This window comes from Ambystoma mexicanum, chromosome 7p (genome assembly GCF_040938575.1).
Source record: "Ambystoma mexicanum isolate Mex_15411 chromosome 7p, UKY_AmexF1_1, whole genome shotgun sequence".
NCBI classification, from domain to species: domain Eukaryota; kingdom Metazoa; phylum Chordata; class Amphibia; order Caudata; family Ambystomatidae; genus Ambystoma; species Ambystoma mexicanum.
Genome location: NC_090939.1, coordinates 945,638,924 through 945,657,574, shown reverse-complemented (window position 1 = coordinate 945,657,574; position 18,651 = coordinate 945,638,924). Strand labels below are relative to the sequence as shown.

General features: G+C 47.2%; 1 protein-coding gene across 2 annotated transcripts in view; it reads right to left on the bottom strand.

Moving 5' to 3' along the window:
* Nucleotides 1-18,651, bottom strand: part of C7PHXorf58 (chromosome 7p CXorf58 homolog) — a 439,812-nt gene that overhangs the window by 50,311 nt on the left and 370,850 nt on the right. For both annotated transcript variants that reach the window (XM_069637280.1, XM_069637281.1), the window contains exon 7: nt 11,037-11,266. In XM_069637280.1, the coding sequence (XP_069493381.1) occupies nt 11,037-11,266 (230 nt within the window). The remainder of the gene's footprint in view (nt 1-11,036; nt 11,267-18,651) is intronic.

Below are 18,651 nucleotides of genomic sequence, written 5' to 3'. Positions count from 1 at the left end.
GCCAAGTACCCATAGGGTTGGTGTGTGTTCATAAAGATGCTAAGTACCCATGGAGGAGGAGGAGGAGGAAATGATGATGATGATGAAGAATAAACAGAGATGTGTTATGGAAATAGTGCTTTTGAAGTCTGCACAAAGACGGTGTGCGAGTATCAGGATATTAAAACCCCCATACGGATGATGTATTGTGTTTAAGTCCCCCAAAAAGATTGTGTGTCATGATATGGTTGTTCGGTTCCACACAGAGGTGGTGTCTGATAATTAAGTTAATGGCCCCATAGAGATGGTGTGTGATAATGAAGTCCTCACAGAGTTGGTGTGTGTGTGATTAGAATTATGTCAAAGTTCTCGCACAGAGCTGTATGACACATTTATTTATTTTAATTTTTGCACACATAAAAAGACTTACAAAAGAATCCGAAGAAAGAAAAGTGGACAGGGTTCAATTAAGGTGCAAGGTTAAAGAGGTAGGCCTGTATCCTTTTCTTAAAGTCCATCAAAGATACAATCTTTCTCATATCGGTAGGAAGGGCCTCCCATGCCAGGGATGCCTGAACATTGAATGTGGTGCCATCAAAGCCTTTTAGTTTGAATTTTGGTTGTTGGAGGCTCGCCTGGTCGGAGGACCTGAGTGAGCGACAGGGTTGATAGACCTTGGTATGCTCGATGAGATAGGAGGGAGCCTGAAGATTAAGACATTTGTGACTCAGCGTTAAGGCCTTATGAATGACAATGTTTCACCGGGAGCCAGTGTACCTCCTGCCTCGTGTTAGTTAGGTGGACTCGTCTGGCAAGACCCTTAGTTCCCCGGACTACTCCTCCACGGTTTACTCAACCGTGGCCTACTCGGGTCCTCCCTCAGGCAGGGTGGTAGTCTTACTATGCCACGCCTTGGACCAATCCCTGGCTGCTATGACATCCACCCCACCGCCATACACGGATCATACGGGCACAATCCAATAGCACTACTCAGCACTCGCTCATCTTGCTACTCAGCATACACACCAAGACCTTGGCATTCTGCACAGTCGGAATTAGGAGCGCACTTCAGATTCCCTGGCCTTCACTAACAATTTCACTTAATACTCACCATTTCTAAATAGTGCAATATAATCACGGCATGGTCTCTAATGGCACACGGGACCAGCTACCCATTGTAGCCCACTCGCATGGCTCCCTCAATCACCACGGCTCTCTGCCAAAGCACTAGGTTGGGCCTACATGTACCATATAGGTCGTACACTGCACCACAACCAAGCCCCCCAGGGCCACTCCCCAGCGACAGGGTGCACGCATGCCCCTGCAACCCTGGTTGCCTCACATCCTGAGCTCTCCCAGCCCACAGCCCTATCTCAATTCATTTTGGTAGGATTAGCTGAGCCAAGTGGAACACCCTAACCCTATTCACTTCCCAGCACGGGCACAGCCTTATTCCTGGGACCTTCCCACCACGTGTCTGACATTGATACTTAAAGGGCCAATAAGGAGCCCAGCTATTTTATTCAAGACTGACTATGCACAATCATCCCAGGAACCCACAGGGGGCAACCTTCAATGACAACTAGGTAAGAAGATACCACACCATCCATTACAATTAGTACTGTACCAACTGTGACCCACAACTCAACCTTGCAACTTTTCTTTCTCTCCCTCTTCCTCCCTAAACTTCCAACTATTGAATTACATGTATAACGGCATATGTAACACAATGTGATATGTTAATGCATACTATTATCTCAATCTACACAATTAAATAACCATGTTATCTCACCACTCTATGCACCTGGCACTGGCACACATGCACTGTCACAATTGCCACCCCCACAACCGACTGTGATCACTTGTGTGTTAACTTAAATCAGCCTTGATAAAGACCCACAGGTCAACACGTGTCGGCTGACCATAACGTGCTAATTGTCTAAACGATCACCAGATGGGCCTGTCACCATATAATATGACCTGCAATGCCATATAATAGTGGCTGCATTAAAAACAGGGTCTGACTTTATATTCAGTTTTGTAAACACGTGTTTTACGTGTTATGGTCTTAAGTAAACAAAGATCTGTGTATTAAAAAGTGAAAGTGAGTGATTGAAAATAGAAGTACAGAAAATTCATTATACTCATCATACTCTTTTTCAGGTGGCATGGCATGCCATTTAATGACCAGTTGCGGCCATTGAAATGAAATAAACCGTTTCCTCACAAGCCTGAAAAGAAATTCAAGGTTAGTGAAGTTGTCCACCACACCGAGAATAGAGTTCATATGTTAATTTTTTAGATTATCACAAATATATATCTTCTATTTTTAAATTTTAGAATTTGGCAATTGAATGACCATCACGCATTGTGCTGATTTGTGACTATCCTGTGCCTTTACACAGCGTCCTGAAGACGGGCTCAACAGACTACTATAAATTGTTTAAGTCGATCTCGTTGTTCAGTTTTGAGACCTAGAAACACAAATGTGTCTACCAATTTAAGGAGAAACAACATTGAGGGTTTTCTTTCCATTAAATATATCCGTCCAGTCCCTTACTAATCTCACACATTGGCTAAAATGTCTACATTGAATTGACATTTGTCGTGCTTTTGCTTTAACAAACGATGTCCGCTGGAAATGTCATATCATGCATTAAGATTTTTTAAGTTTCTGTACACATTAAATATATGAAGATTAAAATATGTTAACTGTAGAGCATTTTGTCTGTCTAAATTGAAAAATGGCAGCTGTTGATCGGTGTTAATTGTGGACTTTCACACCTGGTGTTTCTGAAGGAGGGTAGCTGCATTGTGGAATCCTATGTATATACTGTTGTATCTTTGGTCCTCTCCCACACAGTCCCCTATAAAAAAAGAGGATCTTCCAGCTCTGTACTTGTACATTCTGACCATAACTGGGACCATGAGCCCACGCAACAAACAAATTGATTAATAAAAACTCTCTCTTTACACTTATCACCAAATGATAAACGGTGTGGAAAATCTATTTCTGTAAAAACAAACGAACAGCGAAGTATCAAGGAGAACCCCTGACAATACAGCAAAGGAGGTGTGGGCTTCACCTCAAAAACACATCCTATGACCTTGCATCAAACAATAAGGACACTATAAAAAAGTAACAGAGCTTAGCAACGTCTGTTCCAAACCTAGGGCCCCAACACAGTAATCATGATTGAGATCTACAGTCCACCTGCCACAGTACCCCTGAACTCGTAGACCCCTGCACTAAAGAAGGAAGAATGGAAAACGGAGTATTTGCCAATGGGAACCTCCCACTGGACCCCGGGTGAATCCTAAGCTAGTTTCATGACAGTCCTGCTCTCCCTGGTGGCAGGACAGAGATCAGCCGGGGCCTCATCTAGGGTTTCTGCCAGACCCGGCGATAAAACCCTGTACCGAGTCAGGGTGCCTATATTCCAGTGGAGGAATGGGTAAGGGTTCCCTGCCACATCCAATGTAGCAGGAGCAATGGGATCAGGATTAGTCTCGAACGAACACTCTCAGATTCGGGTTCACATCCTCTCTGACGGTTTCAACTCACTCATCCTGGACTGGGAGCAGGTGGTTCTGGTGCAAAGTCTTGATGTTTCTTGGCTGTCCTCCTACCCACAAGACAGGGAGCTATCCTAATTGATGCTCAATGATGAATGTTTGACTTCCACTTGTCACTCAGCTTGTTCTCTCCACTCTTTCCCAGGCTGTGGATCAACACACAATCACCAGGCGGAAGAGCATGAAACTTGGTGTCATAGCAGCGTTTGTTTCCCTCTGTTGTCTTCTCCACAGCAACATGGAGAAGCTGATGGCCTTGCTCTAGTTGTCGTTTGAGCTGCTTCCCATAGCTGACATAGTTATCGTTACCTGCTCCATATACAAATACTCCAAAACACAAGTTACAGGCAGTCCTGCATCCCTTCCAAATGTCAAGTAGTATGGTGTAAACCTGGTGGCTTAATTATTGGTACAATTATAAGCATGGGTCAGAGTAGCCACATGCTGACTCTGGTCTGGTATCAGGGTGCCCAGCATCGCCGAGAGTGTATGGAGACATACTGGTCTTCTTAATAGAAACCAGCTCTAGCATCTGCTTCACAAGTATCAACTCATAATTTGGTCCCTGGTTGGAGCGAATCCTTGCCGACCAACCATAGTGCACAAAGGATTGATCCCACAGCACCCGGGTCACGGTGATGGCGCACTGATCATTATGGAGGCACACCTGCGAGTACCGAGCAAAGAAGTCTGTCACCAGCAGGAAGTTCTGCACACTACTCCTGTCCATTTCCAACATTAGAAAGTCGATGCAGCTGAGGTCCATGTGAACCCTGCAGGTGATGAAAATAAGCAGCAGGATGAGTTGTGGTCTTGGTGACACACCTGGCACAGTATGGACAATAATACTCTACATCTGCTGCTAGTCTATGCCAAAAAACCTTGAGTGGACCAAATTGAACGTTCTGTCACTGCCAAGATGTCCATGCTTCTTGGGGAATGCATACACTAGTGCTCGACAGATCCAAGCAATGTAATAGCCAAATTCCAACTTTAATGACCTTATTTAGGACTCCCTTTTGCACAAGCGTCTTCCACTCCTTTTCTCTGACAGACCACTTCAATTCCAGAAACGCCAACTTCACTGGGTAGTTCCTCTCCTACGCATGGAGGCCTCGGCTGGCAAAAGTGACCAGTCTCATCTCATCATTGTTTTCCTGGTAGATGTGCAAGATGCAAGGCAACTGAGGATCCGTGTATGCCAGAACTGGTGCAAGAATTCGAGTAGCTCAAGTAGTGAGGGTCCGCTTCAGCTCCCTCAATGCTTCCAGGCATTAGTCGGTCCACCTTTCATCAAAGGGCTCATGTGGATGATGTAAATGGTCCGCAGAGTTGATGGTAATCCTACGGCTCCTCTGGTTTGGCGGGTATCCTTTGATGAGGTTCACAAGTGGTTGCAGCGATGTTGGCATATCCCACAACAAATCTTTGGTAGTAGTTACAGAATTCAAGGAAACTAACTCCTTCAGGTTCTGAGGTCATGACCAGGTGAGGAGGGCTTCCGTCTTTGCGGGATCTACATGGATGCTGTCTGCAGAGATGTTTCCGATGTATTTGATGTTTGGCCAGCAAAACTGCCACTTGTTCACACTGACCTTTAGCCCTTGCTCCCTTAGGCGATCCAGCACCTTAATGAGCCTCCTGTTGTGTTCCTCCAGGGTTCTCCCGAACAAAATGAAATCATTTATGTAAACCATTACATTCAGGAGGTTCGTGTGACTGACAGTCTTTTACACGAGGTGTTGGAAATTTGCTGGTGCACTGGAAATCCCTTGTTGTATCCTGATGTATTTGTACATTCGAAGCAAGCAGATCAATGCCGTTTTCTCAACATCCGCCATATGCATTGGGATCTGGTAGTACATACTCCGCAAGTCCAGGACCAAAAACCACATACTCCCTGTCAGGCAGTCCAATGTATCGTCCACTCGGGGGGAGTGTTGTATTGCTCTCTAATAGTGCAGGATAGTCTATGCACATCTTCCGCATGATAAGAGAATCGTAGGGGCACTTGGACTCATGGATGATCCCTGCCTTCAGAAGATCGTCCTGGTGGTGGTGTGCATCCTCTACATCTCCTGGGGCCAGGCATCATGATCGCTCCATGAAGAGTGTCTCGTCACTCACACTCATCCGCTGTTCCACTGTTTGGGCCTTGCCGATGTCCCCTGATGGAGAAAGCCTTGGTGCACATGGTGAGATGTTCTCTCAGGTGGTTCTAGTGCTTTTCTGAGATCAGGGAGCATCTAAAGTCCAAGGTACTCAAATCCAGTACCGTATCAGATGCACTCGTAGCAACACCTGTTGGGGCTACAGAAGGGGTCAGGTGTAACTGTATGATGATGGTGCATCCTGGTAAACAAATGGTCCTATTGACCACATTAATGTCCAATACCTCGATGGTCTTCAGGTCCATGCTTTCCATGGTCACCAGTACTAGTAAACCCCCCTGAGATCACCCCACATTCCAATGCATCACCAGACATCTTAGGCGTTTCTCCCCGTTGAGTAGCACTCTGGAAGGAACCCCCACTGTGGTGTGGGCCAGGATTGTGATCTGCCCCAACCAGTTGTTGCAAACATCTCCATCAGGTAGAGCTCTGGACCGATTATCTTTCTGTAAGCATGGCTGCTGGCACATGGATAATGTGCTGACATATCGTGGTTCAGCCATCTCCCGACATAGTGCAGCCAATGAATTGAACATCGAGGAATTGGTTCCAGGCGCCACCAATGAGTTGGTTCCTCACTCCGAGTGCTGCACAACAAAGCCATGGAGACTATGGAGGTGCTGACTCCAGCTACATTGCATGGAAATTGCAGCCTGCATCAGATGTACCCCAGATATTTGCAGGGGTGGTCTCTTTTGCAGAGGAGGATCAGTCCAGCCATGGGATCTTGTCACTGCCCCGGGAGACGCAGGGGTGACAGAGCGGAGGCCCGTGCTGTCCGCGTGGCGAGCTGCATGGTGGGAGAGGATCTGTGTTGCATGCTGTGGTTGCTGGTCCCTGCAGGCACTGTGTGTGGGCTCTGGCATGAGCCAGAGCCGAGTGGTGACGGTGGCCCTCTCCCCTCCTGGTGGGGAGTGTTGTGGGGAGAGCCTGGGAATCCAGTATCAGCTCCCTGGCTGTCAGCCCCGGTGTCGGACCATCTCAGCGAGGAAGGAAGAGTGCTACTTCTGCTGCACTGCATCCCGCTCTCGGAAAGCTTAGGGAGCAGCGAGCTTGGCACCGACAGGCATATGGACCTGGTGCCTATTGGAGGATCATTGGAGCCCTAGGTCCAGGCATGCCGGGGGGAGAGTCCTTGCTGGCCATGTGGAGTCAGTGCTGCAGCTCCGCACACGGCAGGTGTGCTTTTTAAGTAGACAGACTGAACTACAGTTGTACACATCTGGGGGGGGACACCTGGAACCCAGAGTGACGCTCCTGTGGGAGACTGGAGGCGACAAAGATGCTTGGGGCAACTGGGGTGGCAACATTGTGGTGCCAATTGGGAAGAAGGCAATTTCCTAACACCTTGGACTTTGCATCTTCCCAGGTTGACCCTTGGACCTCAGAACTCAGATCCGGCCCACCCTCCACCTCCTTCTGGGGTTTGTCCTGTCAACACCACATCAGGTCCTCCATGGCTCGATTAATGCCCTCCTCAGTCATTTGGTGTCTCTCTCCCTCCCATTCAAACACCAGCACCAAAGGGTACCCCCACTGGTATTTCACCCCCTTCTCCTGAAGCCATTTGGTGAGGGGGCTACACTTTACACTCCAGGAGCGTGTGGGTGACAGCCACCCTAGAGTCTTCATACTTCATGTCACCCATGCATCGTGCCTTCTCAAGAATTCTTGCCTCATCGCTGCAATAATGCAGCCGGGCCAGAACCAGGCACGGTTCCCTGCTCCCACTGCCTGCTCCATGCACTCTTGTCCAACATTACCCACTCGCCTTCCCTTGGGGGCCAGGACAATGCCTATAATTTCCTGAATCTTTTGTTGCAGGCTGGTCAGGGATTCCCCTTCTTTCTCCAGTAGTCCGAAAAAACAGAGGTTGTTCCGACTTTCAATATCGTCCACTAAATGGCGCAGGTCCTCCTCCTTTCTCTCGATCTCCTGGAGACGTGACTCCATCTGTGCTTTGAGGATACCCATCAAGGCATGGTTGGCCTCCAACCCTTCCATCCGCTCCTCCAGAGTGACCATCTTCGCTGAGATGTCTGCCACCTTGGCCCCATGCCCGTCTGCATCCCTTGTATTTCCACCAGGGAGGCCTGAAAGTCACTTTTAAGTGTGCCGATCTCCGCAATACAGGGGGGTGGGGCCTCCGTCCCTCTTGGCCTTTGCCATCTCACTGCTGTCTAAATAGCAGAACTGTGAAAGAGAACCTCTCCAGCTCATCCACTTGGGCACCTCCAACCTGCCGGACTGTTGAGCCCTGTGAAGGCTGAGGCACAGCAGGCTTCGCTTCACCCTGCTGCTGGTGAGGTGGGCTTGGTCTTTGCGGCCCTGGCCTGTCGACCCCGAGCAATCTCCTCAGTGGACCTACTAGGTCGGAGCTCTTCCTGGTGTCCCCAGCGCGAAGTTGTCAATGCAAAGGACTTGGTGCGCTCTCTGCAATATGGCCAGCTTCCAGCGCCCCTCTCTTCTGCCACTGTGCCTGGATGGGGGTGCTGCTATGTCCCCTGCATGAGAGTGCCCACAGCTTGCGCTCAGGCTCCGCTGCTGCCCTCCACCGCGCCATTCTGCTCACCTTGCTTCCACTGCTATTACTAGGTGAACCCTCAAAGGGACCTTATTACTGTCCTCCTGTTGGGGGGGCGCAGCGGGTCTATAGGGAGGTGGGTAAGGGGGCTGAGAGGGGAATTGAGGAGGCATGGCAGTGATATTGGCCATGGTTGGGGTGTATGGACGGGGTTCAAGATGTTACGGGCCACTTGATGAGGATCAGTGGAGAGGCCAGGGTGCCCAGAGGGGGAGCCACCCTCTTTGGGGCTAGAGAGGTGAGGCGGCTACGCAACACCCTCCCCTAGGGGTCAGGGTAACTGGCATTCCACTGGAAGTGACCTCCCTCACCCCCCTCTTTGGGGACAAGGAATGCCCCAAGAACAAAATCCTGCTCCCTTTTCTCACACTCTGACATATTTGCAGGGTCTATGGGAATTGACCAAGAACAGTATGTGCAAAGTCCAATTAGGGTGAAAGGCTTGGTTTCTGATCTAGAAATTATGTCGCCTTTTGCTAAAGAAGAGGACCAACTGGAGTGCATCTTCCAATGCAGGGAGGAGCTTAAATTGAGAATCAGACCAGAAGCAGAGACAGAACATCCGGCGAACAACTGGAAGCAGTCGGGAGGAGCCCTGCCAGAAAGGAGTGCCATTTAAGATGCAAGAGCAGGTGGGAAACCGATGCTGGAGCTCTGCTGAAGGCAGAGTCCCTAGCAAAGCTGGGCAGCTGAGGCAGGAAACACCTGCACCACCAAGTGCAGAGGAAGCCAGTGTCGGGAGACCCTGAGACCATGGCTTCCTATGTGAGCCGAAGCCCACAGGGCGCTAATCAAGAAACCAGAAAGGCGAGAAATTTCCAGAGCCCGCAAAGGGCTAACCGAGAAACAACAAAGGCCAGAAACGCCCACAGTCCAGGAGAGACTAACTGAGAAACTGCCAGGGTTGGAGAGGACCACCACACACAAGGGGCTAACCGAGGAGCAGCACGGGCGAGAAGTGTGCATAGCATGCAAAGGGAAAACCATGCAACTACCAGGGCCAGAAGAGCCCATACGCCATGAGGGGCTGCAACAAAATCACATGGGCTGCAGACGCCCAGAACCCATAAAGGGTTCTTTAAACAACCTCAGGGGAGAGATATGCTCATAGCTCACCAGGGGCGAATTGAGAAACTCCAAGGGCCACCAACCCCTGTAGCCCACAAGTACAAAAACCAGAGATGCCAGCCGCTCGCAATGTGCTACCTCAGGAGCTGTAGAGACGAGAGACGTACATAACCTGCGAGAAGGATCTGGACTGGAGAAGCCCACCATCTACATGAGGCAGAAGATCCAGAGAACATAGGAGATCGCAGATCCGCAAATCCTTGGAAGTTTTGTTTCCAAGCACCAAACATCCAAGCTTCATTATCCCAGAGACAGGATAAAGCTAAGGTACCTGGCTGAGATTTTAATGAAAGAACATTTTGCGAAATGTTTCATTAAAAGGGACTATTTCCTTTCATTTGAATGTTGAGAGAAATTGGGCCTCAATTGGAGAAACTGTTATTGTAAACTTTGTGAGACTATGTACACCAAAAGGGAGGGGAGTCAGAAACAACCTTTCCTTAAATTCCCATGGTCGAGTAACCCTTCACTAAGTTTAGAATTCCTTTTTATCTTTCTTTAAACTAGAATAGGTTAGTGGTAGCTTAGATTAGGATTAGGATGGAGGACAACTTGTTTTCTGACATTTGGATGAGCACCCATTTATGGGTTTTCTTTCTTTTAGCATAGGGAACCCCCCCATTTCATAATAGGGAACAGAGTAGGTGTTTAAGTTTAATAAAGAGATTGTTTGAAAACATGTCCTTGTGTCTGCCTCCTAGCTCTGGCTTGGCACACTGTATTTTTCTTGATATTTCTCTTGTAGGGATTGGATAGTGGTGCAGGTAGCTACTCTTCATTTTAGTAAAGACTGCTGTTATCACTCAACCTTGCATGGGCATTCCTTTTATTTTAGTAATGACCATATTGCTGATTGAAGGTTTCCTCTTCTCTGGACACTATAGCCTGCTCTCGGACTATGCTATCAATTGCAACTAAGTTACATTATTTACTTTTGTTTGTTTACTTTTATGATTGATTGAAAGACTTTGAGTTCTGAAACCTTTGATCCTCCTCTGACCTTCTGGCCAGAATACAATTTTATCACCTGAGTGCTGCCTAATGTTCTGTCACTGCATTATAACTCTTTACAATATACTATCACTTCTACACCATCTACACTGGTTTTTTAGATACCCCTACTCCTTGCAGCAACACCCTGATACCTTCGACCACTTAAGGCTGAGTGGTCCATTCAGGCAACAACCTGGCCTACAGTCACTACATAAACATTGCAGCCCTTGACTGTTATGGAACCCCAGTATGTTCTGCACTTCTCCAAGATCTGAGACGTGAGTCGTTTTACCAAGATAAACTGACAAATGACATGCATAATGTTACTACAGTTACAAAGGAATTTAGATGTGGACCAGTCTGTTGGAGGAACAATAAAGAGATCACAGTATAGAATTAAGACATGTAATGGAACCTTGTGACACAAATAATTGGGACTAGTAGCTTAAAAAAACATACTTGGAAATGAAGGGCTATATATTCAAAGGTACATAAACCATTTGGCAAAAGATTGGTTAATGAGGTGTGCACTTTGGTTTCTTACCAGCTATTAACAATTAAAATAATCTATGAAGAAATACCGATTGTGGTGTAGTGCTCCTTACCTCACACGGGTGACAGCAGCCAGCTGTTGAAACTGAGCCTCTTCATTCTGTGGCCTTAAAAGCAGAAATCTCAATTCCTCCTTAAGCCGGTGTGATAATTTTCCAGATTGTGCATAGTCAACAATGTCATACATTATTGTTGTTCTAGGTAGATTTTTTAGAGATAATTTCCTCCAGTAGTTGTCCTTGCCACCAAGGTAAGCGGGAGTCTCATCTAGGTTGCTTATGTACTGCAAAGTAACACAGATCACAAGACATGTGGGTTATTTTGTATGATAAAATTATATTAATTCTTGCAGTTTTTACATTGGTTGTCATTGGATATCGTCACAGATGGCCTCAAGAATACACCAACTCCCACAAAGTTCAAGGGTCTTTATTTTGATTTTCAACTGACCTGGTGGCCCTCCCTTTAAATATAACCTAGGAATGGTCAGTCCCACCCTAACCGACTTCCCACGACCATTAATTGCTTCTAGTTATTGGTAACCCCTACAATCTACAGTGTACCTAGTTGTAGATGACATTCTAGAGACTAATGACTCCATCTATCTAGCCTCCCTCACGGAACACTAAGGGTTGTGCCTTCCAGACACTCCAGTCCTCTACCTCTTTAGTCCTTCTACACACGGATGTGCCTCCCCGTATGTTTCTCTGTGCCTCTCCCCTTCTCCTGCCTGCCGTCTCTTCTCCCTCTCCCTAGTTCTTCCTCCTCTGTCCTTACTTCCTACTACTCTTCCCCCCTCCAACCTACATCTACTCCTCCCTCCACTACTACTTACCCTTTCTCTGCACTACTCCTACCTCCACACAACCAGTAATACTTCTCCCCCACACTACCACTCCTTCCTCCATACTACTACTAGATCATGCCCCTTTCATGCCCCAAGTCACCCTTGCATGCACTCCCTTACCTTCTTACTACAGTGATTACTCTCACACTTGCACGCCATTCCCAATATAGTACCACTTTCTTTCAGCAGCCAATACCTCACCTTTTCGAGAAGTCTCCTCCATGCTCCTCTATACCTCCTTTCCTACTGGTCTCTTGGTCTGCCACGTTTTCATCCCGACTTCATCCAAACCACCCACACCTTCTTGGTGCCTGTCCCTGTTTTTATCATTCCCTCGCCTTTCGCCATTCGAACATCTCCAGGCCAATCAGTCCCTGCATTCCCCACCCGTGAGGTATCACAATCGGGAAAATATATAAAAACGGATTAAGCCTCACCCCTTTTCTTCATGCTCGTCTGCCGGCTGCTGGAAACGGCAGCCCACTCTGAAGCATGTCCCAGTTCAGGTGAGCAGCATTGAAGTTCCAACGCTTTGCAGGGAGCTGCTTCGTGGCTTGTTCACATGTGAGCAAGTCCCTGTATGTGAATGGTATACAGCGGTCTGTGCCGATGTTAATTTAAATGCTGGTGCTACCTCGCCTAGCAGTTAGGCACGCTCTACCTCCAGTTTTCTCTTCCAAAACATCTTCCTTCTCGAGCTCTCCACTCATCCACCTCTAACTCTCTTAGAGTCAGACTCTTATTCAAGTAGAGAGTTGGGGGAAGACCGGTCTCCTCGGCTGGGGCCTCCCTGCCTCTCTCAAACTTGAGCAGAACCCGCTCTGGTTCCAGAAGCAACTCAAGACCTTCCTTTTTGCTTCCGCTTTCTCTCTTCCTCCCCCCCTGCTGATGCACTAGACTGCTCCACGCACTGGTCACCTGGTACCCTCTGAACTCAGGCTCCTGCATGTCCTGTTGCCCTTGCACTGCCTCCGGGTTTCCCAGCACTTAAGGGTCTGTATCTGCAACACTAAAGTCCCTTCTCTCTGCACTTATGAGCTCTTGTGAGTTAACTGTACTTCCCCCTGGCACTTGTCCCTTCCTGCTTCCCCACACTTGTGCAATCTGAATGACACAAGGCCTAGTAAGATCGTTATTTTGTCCTCCCTTTGTTTCCTCCTCCTCGTCGTCTTGTCACACCTAGAAACACTTGTGTACAGCGTATCCTATCATAATGCTAGTATGTGTTGTTTTCAGAAACAAATAGAGGTATGGAGTGATTAACAGTGGTACTACCATACGTATGTCATACATGCACAAAGAGAAGGGACAGGGACTGGAGCCCTCCCAACTGCCACCTTCCCCTTCTGGGAAGGAATGTGTTAGGCAGATAAGGAGCACTACAGAAGATTAAGACTACAGGTGAGAGCAATAAATCCCCTTTGGTATCAGCCTGTACCACAAAGATTTAGTTGGTAGCTGTGGCTGAGCAGTCAGACTTATCTCAAGAGGGAGATGAGCAGTATTCAGGGTTTACACAATAGGCCTTCAGTACTATGGAACAAGGAAACACTGACCAAAGCTTTGTAGTAAAAAGAATATATATTTATTTTATGCACTTCTAGTTAAACACATCTACCACAGTTCTTAAAGCAAGTTAAATTCGGTCAAAGAAAGTATACACAACTCTCTAGTTAAATTGTAGACAAGTTTTAGCAAGAGTGAAAACAGAGCAAAACGGCACAGTGAAAACCAAACACAAATGACACTAGCAATTTCTCACAAGGGAGGGAAAGCAAAAGTTATACAGAAATATTTGCTTATACACCCTAGCAACACTTCCCCCTAAGATTGTGAACCAGTTTAAGCAAGGCTGTGCATCAGTATATGTTCTGACTTGAGTTTCGTGTAGACCGTTGAGACCTCCGTCCCCAAGTGACGCACAGGGGAACCAAAAGAAACCCGCTGTGCGACCTTTGGAGCTACAGGTGGGAGATGTTACTTCCCGGATCCACGGAACCTCTGGAACACCGATGCTGCTGCAGAAAGAACGAGGTTAAGTACCAGGCAAATACAATATAACACAGTAATCAAAGGATCTGAGTAATCTTACCTATCCGGTGAGTGGAAAGCCCGGGAAACCTAGTGAAGGAGGTTCGATACTCAGATGAGAGGCGGTCCCCAGAACAATAGGGAACGGAGTCAGGTGTGGATACAGGAGAGTCCACCTGTAGAGCTGAAGACGTAGTTTGAGTTCCCAAAGGGCAATGGCGTAGAAGTCCAACAAAGTACCAAGGGATGATCCGAAGACAGGTGAGGGACGAGTCGAGGTTCAGCAATGCTAAAACAGTTCCAAGCAAAGGTACAAAAGGGTAATCCGAAGAAGTCCAGGTGAAATATCCAAGATCAAGGTAAACCAACAGAGTATATCAAACATAGCGCCAAACAGAGTCGAAGACAGCTGAGAAGCGATGAGTGCTCCGTGCATCAGCTTTATATACTGTGCGCTTCTGAGTCATGTGACGTCCAACAATGTCACGTGGGGAACGCCGCTCTGAATCACGTGAGCAAATGAATGATCTATGCGGAGGTGTTCCGTCGCCCCTTCTGCTGTATGTTCTCCATGGCAACTGCCAATGCAGGAAGAGCTGCAACCGGGCATGTACATTGTACCTGGTACAGATCTTTCGGTCCTTTGGGGCAACCACCTCACGTCGTGAGTCTCGGAACCTGGAGGGAGTAGTGTGGGAACCCGAGGTAGGTGTTGTGGAGATGTTATCAGTGTTCTGGTGTGCAGAGGAAAGTCTAACAGTATAGTACATACTTAAATAAAAACTGAGCAAAGTGGCATTTCACAAGATTTGAAAGTGGGGAGGAAAGGGTGGTTATAAGAAGTAGGTGCACCAACACAGTTTTAGTTGAGAAGCAATCTAGAGAGGGCAGTTCTAACAAATTTAGCCAGAGTCAGTAGGCCTGTGCCAGAGTCAGTGGTACAGGGCAAGGGCCCAGGAGCAAAATGTTCTTGTAGTTGCAGTAAAGTCTTTGGTTAACGATTTTGAAAAGGTGGATGCAGAAGGTGAAAGACAATGTTAAGAGAGAGGGGCGGCCAACCCAACAGGTAGGTAAAGGATTTAAAACACCTTTAGCTCTACCACGAAGAAAGGGCGGCCTAGCATAACAATGTACCTTTAAAATGAAGAAGTGGCTCCTGCGGTGGCAGTTGTTCCTGGTAGTTCCTGCAGTTCGGGGGATCCAGCAGAGGAAGAGAGGCTCTCGTCGTGGAGGAAGGTTAGGGTTACTGCCCTACCCAAGGATAAAACCAGCCGTGGTGCTGCCCGACGAATAAAAGGTACGCTCATTTAAATCGCGGTCCGGGTGGACTGGTGCCTGGCTATCCGGCCTCCGAGTACAGCGTACTGGCGATTCGACCAAGGCAGGTCCGTGAATAGGATTGGCAAACTGGTTGGCCCCACCAGCTAAAAGGAAGAAGGCTCTTGCAGGTGAAGATCTTCTCTCGTCGTGTGGAGAAAAGTGGTGAGACGCTGCAGCAGGGCTTCACCAGTGGTTCAGTCGTTGCAGATGTCTTTGGCTTCTCTCCTCTTCGGCTTCTTAGTTCCAGTGGCGACGTCTTGCTCTTCCAGTCCTCAGGACCCTTATGCAAAAAGAGCCCCATTCATACAGTCTAGCTGTCACTCACACAGTGGAGTGGTAATCTTGGCGGGAGACCCTCCAGCCTATCAGGATAGAGTGCGACATGGGTTGCTGAGGCAACCCTGTCCAGGGGTCCTACTCTCCCTCCCAAACATATGACCCACCCCAGACTCAGTGGCGCCGAAAGGAGAGCTTCTTGGCTTCTTGGTAGAAGCCCGCCAAAAGGACAAACAAAGGATCCCCGACCTGGGTTAGGAGTTTAGAGAAAGACGCGAGAAAGAAGTTATATTAAAGTTCTGGCAAATCAAACCAAGCAGAGTAAAGTTAATATTAAAAAACACCAGCGGTATGTTAGAGGCTGTCAGAAAATGTGGTAGCCTCGAACTATGGGAAAATCCCATAGGAAAATATTTGCGGTCGAATATTTACGGTAGTAACCACTGCCACCAGCCAGAAACTTTTGAGAGGGACTGTATGGTACCCTCTCGAAAATCAACATAAGGGAGAAACTATTAACCCTTTCCAGTACCTCCATAGTAAGAGGGGTTGTACTGGTTTAGTTCATAAAAATTGACTACTAAAGTCAATTGGGACAGTAGTCAGTCCCAGGGTATGGAGTCTATGTTTGGGGGTCGCTACGACACCCCTGTGTCACTGCACGGAGGTTGCTGTGAAACACATGTGAATAAAGATGGTTCCTAGGGAGGTGAGAAAAACCCCACAGACATTAAACACAAAAATAGCCTAGAACACACATAGCATAAAGGCCTAAGAGCGGGAAAAAGGAGTCTCACTCTTAGCAGGAGAAAAAAACAAATCCTTAAAATCCAGCAAAGCTGCCGGGGGACTCTATAGGTAAGGGAAATTAGCCATAGTATGAGAATTCTCCCTAACAGAATGGCTCTGGTTTCCACCTGGGCAGGCTCCGACTCCAGGCTGAGAGAAGCTGCCATCCCTGCTTGACAGGATCAGACTTCTGACCCTGTCACAATATGCATAAATTCATATTACTTTTTTTTATGAAACTGCAACACATTTGTTCCTATTGTTTTATGTTTCAATACATATTTGTTATTTTAGACAATGATAGTGTGGTTTTCCTCTGTTAGGGAGAATTCTCCAGAATGGCTAATTTCCCTTACCTGTTGAGTCCCTCAGCAGCTTTGCTGGATTTCTAGGGTTTAACTTTTTTCCCACTCTTACATGTGTTTTGCTGTGTGTTGTACATTTCTATGCTCATGGACTATGGTGTCTCACCCAACCCATAGGCATCATCTTTTTACTGTGTATCACCCAGAACCTTTAGTGCAGTGACATAGGGTTGTCTTTTCAGACTTCCCACTTTAAACTCCATTTTCTGGGACTACTGCCTCCCAGAACATGTAAAGTTGCCATTGACTTTACTAGTCTTTTTAAATTTACAGACCCAGTACAACCTATCTTCCAATAGAGTACTGGAGAGGTTAATAGTTATCCCCTTTTGTCTAATTCTAATGGGACATTAGTATGTTGCCCTTTCTCTAAGATTTGGCTGGTGGCAGTGGTATCTACCATTTTTATTCTACCACGGACTATGAAAATAGCCTCGGTACCGTTAGAGGCTATGGTGGTAGCCTCAAACTCAAACCCGGTAATCCACGTTTATTTTAACTTGGTTCCGGTCGAGTTATTTCACCATATCTTTTTGTAAAGGTCTTTCTAGTGTTTTACTCTGCGCGCCAAGCCAGGTTTGGTACCTTTGTTCGCCGTCCTTTGGCGGCTTCTGCACAGAAGCCCTCCTTAGGCGCCTGAGTGTCTGGGTGGACAGGATGTGAGGGAGGGGTTTGAGGCCCCCAGCCCAGGGTCTCCTTGGAGACCCAAGTTGCACTCTTGTTTGATTGGCTTGGTGGCTGTCCTGCCAGGACAGCCACCCTGCTATGTGATTGACAGCCAGGCTGTGTGAAGTTGGGATTTGGTGCATAAAAAGCCTGTCTCTGGGGCTAGAAGGGAGAGTTGCCACTGGATCGAGAGAACCAAAGAGAAGCTGAAGGAAGACGACTTTTGCAACTACTGGACATCCCGGTGAAGCCCTGCTGCAGGTCCGAATCGCCCGAAACTTCGACAACAGAAAAGATCTGCAAGGAATCTTCTTCCCTCGAGCTTGGTGGGACCAACCAGCTCACCAAACCCTGGCCTCCCTCTCCTGGTCGAATCTGATGTGCATCGCTGCAGTAGATCGGATAGCCAGTGGGAAGAGAACCAGTTTGGGTTTTAAGGAGCGCACCTTTTATTCGTCGTCTTGCCCCACTGCTGGCCTCTTCCCTGGGCAGTGCACAACACTCCAGCCGTCGTCCTTCTTGTCACCACGACAGAAGCTTCAGGAACCGTGAGCCTGCAGGAACTGCCAGAACAACTGCATCAGCTACAGCATTCTTCTCCATTTAAGGTACTGTGCAAATCCGGTCCGATTGCGGTGAAAGTGCTTGAAATCTTTCGCCTCTCCGAAGGCTTGTCCTTCACTTCTCCTTTGAATAACTTTTCTTCTGACCAACTTCGTTTTGAACTCTTGGCAAAGACTTAACCGCGAACTACTTTGAACTGTGTGATCCTCTGCAAAGACTCTGAAGCATTAAAATTGGCCCAGACCTATTGACTTGAATCCTAGTTGTAGTAGCGTTTTCTAGATTACCCTGCCTATAACTTGTTGGTGTTGTTGATTTTGGATAACCTTGTCTTTTCTCCCTTTTAAATTGCTGGAGTGACATTTTGCTCACACTTAATTTTGAGCTTAACTTGTCCAGAATTGATTGGGGGTTATTGTAGTATATTAAGACTGATTTTCTGCTGCTTTACGATAGTGAACTGTTTTTTATAACTGATGGTGTAAATAAATGTATATTCTTTTACTCAGAAACCTTGAATCAGTGTTCTTTTGAACCATAGTAATTGTTGTCCTTTGTGTAACCTCTTGTACTGCTCACTTTACTCTTGAGATAAGTCTGGCTTCTCAGCCATCACTACCACTTTACTGTGTAGTACAGGCTTGTACCAAAGGTGAAATTTTACTTACACTGTGGTGTTCCCAAAGGGTACTGCATATGATTCTGACTAACATCCTCCTCTTCCCTTGAATAAAATATTTCATGTGTTATTTGTTGATTTAATGGATGGACACAAGACAGAGCAGGTACGTGTTTTTCAATAATTACACG